General features: G+C 37.2%; 1 protein-coding gene across 6 annotated transcripts in view; it reads right to left on the reverse strand.

The window, feature by feature from the left end:
- The window catches only part of QKI (QKI, KH domain containing RNA binding), a 104,971-nt gene extending 97,087 nt beyond the window's left edge, over positions 1-7,884 (reverse strand). For all 6 annotated transcript variants that reach the window (XM_024763631.1, XM_024763629.1, XM_024763628.1 and 3 more), the window contains exon 1: positions 7,746-7,884. In XM_024763631.1, coding sequence (XP_024619399.1) covers positions 7,746-7,865 — 120 coding nt within the window. In that variant the 5' untranslated portion in view covers positions 7,866-7,884. The remainder of the gene's footprint in view (positions 1-7,745) is intronic.
- Positions 7,885-9,003: the final 1,119 nt, after the last annotated feature.

Below are 9,003 nucleotides of genomic sequence, written 5' to 3' on the forward strand. Positions count from 1 at the left end.
CGAACCCGTGTCCCCGGCATCGGCAGGCGGACTCTCAACCACTGTGCCACCAGGGAAGCCCCTGATACTATTTTTGAACTTAGGAAAGGCAGTGTTCTATTGAAGTCAAAAATTAGATTTCAGGAAGTCCCTAATTTATTATGAACTATTTTGTTCTAAAGGGCTGGGTTTATTAAGACATATAATATGCTTTCCCAATGAAATAGTTAAATTTAGTTCCAAGGCTAGTCATTGAAAAGTTCTGTTTCAATGTCCATGGGGTAAAGTTAAGGCAGGTTCTATCAAAAACTACAGTAGTTTTCTGCTCATATGATGAGTTCATTTACTCACAAAATAAATTTAGGTCACCTATGATAAGCAGGCACAAAAACGGGTGGCCAAGCTCAAGTGGTATAACCTTGGACTACTCCACACCCCATTTTCATTTGCCAACTTTGGAGGGGAGAGGGTTAGGGTTAGGAAGATTCTGTTACTGACTGCTTCACTCACTTCCAGGAGACACTGCTTTCCCAAAATGGGCCAAGAGCAGATCAGCATCTTGAGCTTTCCTTTAGTATCTAACAGAAACACCCAATAGCCCTGAGAGGCAGGTTTCTCTCCAATCTTTGTATTTTATTCCTTTGATTATTTCAGTGAGAATCTTAGAGATATGGAGGTGGATGCCTGTAATTAGGTTTCCATCTAATTCCGTAAGTCCTTTGTAACAATAATTTTAACAGAGCAGATCCTAACAAACTCTTTTTGGATAAGATAAATCACAGACAAAACTTTCTATCTCAGCTGAGCCTGGAAAACATTTGCTTACAAGCAATAATTCTTCCCTAAAAACAAACTCCATCTTTTAACTTGTTCTTCTAGACACTAGTCCTTTTTAATATCAAAATATATTACTTACAAAAGAAAGCATTCACATTTTAAGACTCTGAGAGGGCTTATTTTAAAAACCATTAAATTTTGAAAAAACCTGAACTAAACAAAATTCGTTTTCAGACTGTCTTGAAATCCTTTTTGGAATAATTTCTATTAACATCCTAAGAAATTTAGTATATCTCAGACCACGAAGAGCCTATTAAATATTTGGTACACAGTAGGCCCTCAATACATCCTTGCAGAATGAAATAAAAATGAAACTTCAAAACCAAATGTCATGAAATTGACCTTCACTAAATTGATCTGTTTAAAGTTACAAGTCAACAATAACAGTTTCTCTACCTAAAACTTAGAAAGTTAGACATGCTCTATATTATCAAATTGTACTGCTAAGTTAAAAACTCCAATGTTAATATGTAATCTGAAACATTTCACAACTCCATTCAATAAAAATATGTATCTAACCTTCTTCAAATCAACAGTCTATCTTTAAGAGTTTCCTGTATAAATTACCAAAGAAGAGAGATGTGCAGATGTTTTAAAATATTTTCACTTATAATTAAGATCATATCCTGCCAAAAATCAAGGCTTAACCTTGGTATTGAGAAGAGAGACTTAGTAGATCATTAAATTTTGACTTAACGTCCATTTGTTTCTCAGAAGATCAAAGACGAAAGTAGTTTATATCCAGTCCTTCAACACAATAAGAAAGCCACAAGAGTCAAAGGAACAAAGGCTTAAGTAAAGATAACCAACTGCATTGACCCCTTTTCTCTTTTCATAACTCCTCCAAAAGAAATGCCCGCTCAACAGGCAATTTGCAGAGGACAATCTTGAGAAAGTGAAACTTACGAATAACTCCATACTAACTCTGAAGCTATGACTAGCCAAATTTTATCTGCAAGCCCAAGAGAAATAAATTGAAAGGTGACTTAAAACTCATGCTCCACCACTGACATAGACTATTATCATGAGCTAGTGTGTACTGTGAAAAACATTATAAATCTACATTATTATTTATAGTTGCCGTGTTGAAATCCTACAAGCTGGAAAAAAATATTTGAAAGGGCATTTACCCATCGTACAACCCTTTGACAATATGTGTCACCACGAATAGCCTAGACCCAAGACAAACCTTTTAATGCTATAATCATTCAAAATTAAAACCCATTTTAAAAACATCAGAAAATCAAAGTTATCTTCATATAACATTTCTGGGTAAAGTCTCACTACAATTTAGTCATAACATATCTCAAGTTAACAGCTTTGCGATCTAATCTGTTCATGTATATACAGGCTAACTAATATCCCTAACAGCTAGACCCTGCCACTATTTGAAACTTATTCTACCACTCTGGCAGATCCTATAAAACAATTTCTCAGAACCCAAAAACAATAACCAGGCAAATTTAATGACAGAATTATTACTGACTCATTAAAATATAACATATTTTACTTATATCAATCAGAGTTAACTCCATTCATATACTGTTTATAAGATCTTCATGGATTCAAACAAGTCCTTAATAACTGGCCAAATCAACACTTCGATGGCCTATGCATTAACTTTAGTCTTCATCCACGTCGGTCATTTTATGACTGTATGATAAACTTAAATAGTCTTATATGATAATGCAATAGCTTTTCTCTTTCATATAACACTGTGGGCTCCTTCAAGGATAGGAATTTTTTCCTTAGTCATGATCATAAGAACCGTACTGAGTGCTCTATCCAGATACCATATATTTGTTATCTTCATTCCTCTAAATAATTCTATGACGTAGACCTTATGATCTTATAGGCAAGGAAACAGATTCTAAAGTTTACATGTGCTCAAAGCCAATGTGATAGCCTCAATTATTTTTTGCTAATATTTATTCTAGTCCCCTTCTCATGTGGACGGAGTGACTTGATAATGCAGTTTATCAACCTCAGCACTACTGACATTTGGAGCAGGATAATTCCTGGTTGCCGGGGCTGTCCTATGCATTGTAGGATGTTTAGAAGCAGCCCTGGCATCTACCCACTAGAGGCCACTAGTACTCCCGCCAAGTTTTGACAACCAAAAATAGCTCTAGAAATTGCCAAATGCCCCAGATGGGCAAAATCATCCACTTGACAATCACTGAGCTAATGGAATGTTAGCTGATGGAAGAAGGGTAGAGGTCTTACACGTGTTTAAGCAATTTGGCTTGGCTTGGCTCTGACACTCCAGTGACCTGCCATGAAAAGAGCTTGCTCCAAGTAGCTGCTGCCCCTTTGGGCTGAGCCCAGCAGGAACATAAAGGTAATCTAAACCCACCCAGAGCCGGCCTAGACCAACCTCGGCTAAGCCCAATCAGCAGGACTGCAGCCAACATACAGTGTAGACTAAATAAAGAGCACAGAAATCAACGCTTGTTATTTTATGCCACTGAGTTTTAGGATAGCTTACATGGAGCACTGCCGTGGCGACTGTTGACAAATACAGCCAGGAAGGCACTAAGCCAGGATTCAAAACCTAGGCCTGAATGGCTCAAAAACCCACTATTACCTCAACTATGTCAAAGAGTTTTCTCTACTAAATTAATATTCCCACCTCCAGGACGTGCTTAGTACACAGTAGAGATGCAATACAAGTCTGGTTTATTAATAAGTATAAATATTAATAAATGTGTAATATTTTTAATACATCTTCAACAAGCTACTCATATTACCTTCTCATTCCCATACCATTAAGCCACTGATTCAAAAACATTGCGAAGGACACTATAAGGCACTAATTTCTCAAACACGTGATCTAAGACTTTCTTTTCTTATCAGTCCCAGAGCTATACACAGCCAACTCCAAAACAATACCTCCAAATTAACACTTACTTTTATAAATAAGTTGCTACGTGCAAACTCAAAAGGCAACATATTTTTTTTAATTTCAGCAATATTTGAAAGAGTGAGGCTTTCATACAGATACACACAACAAATATTTATTATACACCTACTGTTTACTAGACGTTATCCTAGGCAGTGAGAATACAAAAAAGGGAAGAATCCCCACCGTCATGGAGCTTACATTCTGGTAATACTTACACAGCATAATGGCATTTTCCAAGTGTTTTACATGTATTAACTCACTTATAACCCCTCATAAGCCTGTGAGAGATTATCTCCATTACAGAGATGAGGAAACTAAGGATCGGACTTGCCCAAAGTCACAATACAAGCAGCAGAGCCAGCCAGGAGTCTGAGTCCCTACTTTTGCCCACTGTGCTACACTGCCCCTTTGAAGCTTTAATAAAGCATTTTTGAGTCAAATAGGAAGAATTCACTCACAAAATCGAGCCTACATACAAAAGGGGGAGGTGAGAGAGAACCATGCGTAATGATCTCTAAGACATATTGAGAAAAACAGGAGTAATAAAAATGCATATTTGTTTCATTGTGGCCAATATCTAATTCATAATTCTGAAATAAAATCTTTTCCATACTGCCAAAATCAGACACACAACACACGTCCTGTTTTATTTTGTTTAACATTATTTAATTTTTTTTTTAAAGATGAGATACAGTTCCTAGTACAGACTACAAAACAGTTACTATTCATTTGGTATGTATTGATAACCTCAAAGAAAAACTATATGCGGATCCCAATTTTGCCAAATTCTTTTAACAGAAATTTAAAATCAAGGTATTAAAAAAATGATCTGGAGGACCAAAATAGCTTTATACCTGTTTCTCTCCTATGAATAACTAAATTTCTCATTTAAAAAGCTTTGATAAAATAGACACTTTTGGGTGCCAAGAATCATCCACAACTCATATACCCACCTGCCTATTTGACATGCCCACATCTGGATGTCTGACTTCAAACTCAACACCTCTAAATCAGAACCTTAGCCCCACCCCCAAACTTGCTCTTCCCTCAGTCTTTCATAGCTCAAGAACTGGTGATTCTGTTACTCCAATCAAACGAAACCTCTGAGCTATTCCTAATTTTCCCTCACACCCCATTATCCAATCTACCAGCAAATTCTGTTGGCTCCAAGTCATCAATTATGAAGGATCCAAGCATTTCTAAGTCCGCTTGTTCAAGTTCCTCCTCTGCCCCCTAGCTGGTCTCCCTGCTGTCACCATCACACATAGCCTTTCTCCACACAGAAGCCAGAATGAATCTATTAAAACCCAACTGAGCTCACAGCACTCCCTGGCTTTCCATTTCACTCAGCAGTATCGGAAATCCCTACAGGGACCCACAGCCCCTTGAGGATAGGGCCCCTCTGCTAACTTTCTAACCTCGCGTCTTACTACACTTCCCAAGCACGCTCATGCCTCAGAATCACTGCACTGCTGACCACTCTGCCTGGAATGTTCTTCCCCCAGACGATTTCATGCCTTCCTCCCCATCACTCCATTCATGTCTCTGCATTCCCTTCATCTTATAAGAGATTCCTTGACTATAAACACATAGCTACTGTTTATCTGCTTACTCCACTTTTTTTTCCACAGCACTGACTGAACCTAAAGAAAATATTCATTTGTTTATTGTCTGTCTCTGCTATTGCAATGCCTGCTCCGTAAGAGCAGAGACGTTCAGTTCACCACCCCCACCTGCCTCCTGAAACAATGCCTGGTAAAAGGACCCTACGTGATTACCTGTTAGCCCAGCTTATGATGACAACGTAACAAACGAGAGCAGTGCTTCTCAAACTTTAGCATGCATCAATATCATCTACAGGGCTTGGAAGGCAGACTGCTGGGCTTTAGCCCCAGAGTTGCTGACTCATCTAGTCTGAGGTGGGGCTTGAACATTTACAAGTTCCTAGGAGGTGTGGATACTATAGTCCTGGGACCACATTTTGACAACCACTGAACTAGACACTGTTCCGCTCCAACACACGTGTCAACAACTGTAGTTGACCATGACAGTGAAACTCAACTGGTGGAAAAAGGACAGGAATAGAGTAAAAAGGTGCCTCCCCCTGGACCCACAATATAAAATACATCTCTTCTGACTTAGAGGATTATACAGAACATGTGTCTTTTAAGTAATGCAATATAAACATCATTCCCTGAATAGCATTTTTTCTTAAAGAATGGGGACCAGGCAGATTAAGGTTATATTCTCTAACACAGTCTCATGCTCTTACCTATTCTATGTTAATGGCCTGTGCTGAATCCTTATCCTTTAGAGTTCAAACAAGCAGATGAGAAGGCTGGTATCTTTTAGGAGATATGAAACACCAAAAAGTAGTAGACTCCAATTGGGACAGCTGCCCAAATCACAATTTACCACACCAAGGAATCATCCAATACCCAGAATAGGTCCAGGGTGGTCACGTCTAGATTATGTCAGTTAACCCCAGGCCTTACTCGTGGCAGACTGGTCCGAAATACATTCTCTCTCCTAAGAATCTGAAGTTTGAAGATAAAATCTGAGAGGCACTGATGCCAAATTATGTTAAGAGCAAGGCTCTCAACAGGGAAGGTCTAAACTCCCACTGCTGAGATTCTCAGAACTGCCCTGGTTCCTGTCTTATATGAAGCTTTGTTCTCCAGCTATTCCTTTAACACTCTGTACCACACCCAATTATCTTCCAACAAACTCTTTCTTTGCCTATGTTATCCAGAACTGTTTACATATTTGCAATCAAAAATACTTACTAAAAAAAAGAGTAAATGTATTAGCTTGTAAGAAAACTATATTAGAAACGCATCTTATGAAATAGCAACACTTTTTCCCCATTAACTCAACTTATAACATTTACTTCCCATCTCCAAACTATAATACTATCCATACAATCAATGCAACTTAGAGTACACATCACATTTTTGACCTTAAAATACCAACCCCTTCTTGTATTTCCTTTCAGAAAAGTCCTCTGAAACACATTAAAAAGCCATCAATTTGCCTTTATACATTCAGTAGGTACTGGATACCTATTATGTGCCAATATTATGTGCACTGGGAATATAGCAGTAAATAACAAAAACAGGTTCTTGTTTTAAGTACCTTATACTGTGCTGCGGAGAGATAAGAAAATAAAAAAGAAAAATACCAAATAATAAGTGCTGTTGCAGAGAAATAAAGAGACTTAAGTGAAATAATGAGTAACCAGATTGCTTTTAGATAAAATGGTCAGGAGTCCTCTCTGAAGTGACACTTCAGCTAAAAACTTAATGACAAGAAGAAGCCAGCCGGTTAAGATCAATACACAGCAAACATAAAGGTACCTGGGCTGGGAACAGACTTAACTTATTCTTAACAGCCAATTTAACTGCAGTATGTTGAGGAAGAGGGAAAATCATTTAAGATGAGGTCAGAAATAAAAAAGACCATATCATGTAGGGCTTTGTAACAAAAGGCAAAGAGTTGGAGCCTTTTATAAATTAATTGTATAGTATAAGGAGGCTATCTGCAACAAGATACGTGGAGAATAGCTGAACAAGGAACTAAGATGAAAAAAATAAATAGTGGTTATGATAAAAATTTTAGCACTACAAGGAACCTTAGCTGTCATAAAGTCTAGCCTCTCATTTTACTGAAAGGATGACACAGCTTCGCTGACGTCAGATCAAAGACAAGCACAAAGTTGTACCTGATGCCCTCTGACATTCAGGCCAAAGCTCTTTCCATAATTCCTGCCTCAATTTGAAATCTAGAACCAAGTCTTTACTTGGTTCTAGACTTCCAAAGTGACACAGCAGCATTCAAATAAAAACATATTTTAAAAAAAAATTTTAATTAAATTATCCACACCAAGTATTCATGCCTCTAGTCCCTCACATGAAATATTTTTTAAAAGCAGCTGACAATGCTTAAGTATTTACCATCAGATATATCTCTTCCCAAAGTATGTGAAGCAGGAAAAAAACATTGAAGATAAACAAAATATACTTACATCTGGGTATTCTTTTACAGGCACATAAAGTTTCTCTTGTAACTGAACAATAGGTCCCACAGCATCAGGCAATTCTGCACTCCTTTTCTCTGTACTGCCATTTAATGTGTCATTGTACATGTCTTTCCGTACTCTGCTAATTTCTGTTAAAAGTAAAAATTTTAAATGTGTTAGACAAAAAAATATTCTTACTAGCCCAAAAAAAAAAAAAAAAATAAGAGGGTAGGGAAAGATTTCATTGATAAAGTGTTAAAACTCAAAGAAGAGCTGTTGACCTAGTCTGTCATTCTCTGGATTAAGTCTACATTTAACAGAACTACAGTCTTAATTAATTTCTACCAGAAATCAAATTTATACCAAATAATATATTTTATTAAAAATAACGTCATTGGAAGCACCGAGTCTTAACCACTAGACCGCCAGGGAAGTCCCCAAAGTAACTTCAGAGCCCAAGCTTTTATTCACTATGTTACAGACCAGTTATTTTACCTAATTTCTCCATACCTAAAAAAACCCAGTCATTCCAAATGATAGCTTCAGCCAAATAACTATCCTAAGAATGCCTGTAAGACAAAACTAATACCAAGGCTTCCTTTATACTTCAGAACTAACCTATCTGAATGAGATTTAAACCAGACCACTTCCTTAGATATTTTAGGTATCTTTGGAATATCCAAACAGAGATGTCCAACAGATACACAAAATTTAAGTTCAGCAGAAGTCTGAGTCTGATACCCAAATGTACAGGTTAAAGCTATAGGAACAGAAGAGATGTCTTAGAGAGGGTATAGGGAGAAGGAAGAACTGAATGACCCTATAGGAAAAGCACCATTTAAGGGATGAGGAAAAGAAGATTCAAAATAAGAAGAAATGGAAGTAGACAGGAGAACCAGGGAAGAGAAGCATCAAAGAAGCTAAAAACGACAGATTCAAGGACAGGGTGATCAACAGTGTCAAATACCACAAAAGTACCGTAAGGTAAAGAGCAAAAGAGGGTACCTAGGATGTGACCACTAAGCCATTGGTGATCCAGAAGTTTTGAGGAAAAGATGGTATGGAGATCAAACTATGAGTTAATGAATGAAATAAAAGAAAGAAAGCAGAGATACCTAAAGTCAATGACCTTTTAAAACAATTATGACAGTTCCCAGGTATGAATATCACTTCTAAAAAAAAAAATTGAGAAATCTATCTTAATGGATCAAGTCCTATACAAAGATATCAATTAACTCTTCAAGAGTTCTTTATTAAGCTTCCA

The sequence above is a fragment of the Neophocaena asiaeorientalis genome, unplaced genomic scaffold (genome assembly GCF_003031525.2).
Source record: "Neophocaena asiaeorientalis asiaeorientalis breed wild unplaced genomic scaffold, Neophocaena_asiaeorientalis_V1.1 scaffold704, whole genome shotgun sequence".
NCBI lineage: Eukaryota > Metazoa > Chordata > Mammalia > Artiodactyla > Phocoenidae > Neophocaena > Neophocaena asiaeorientalis.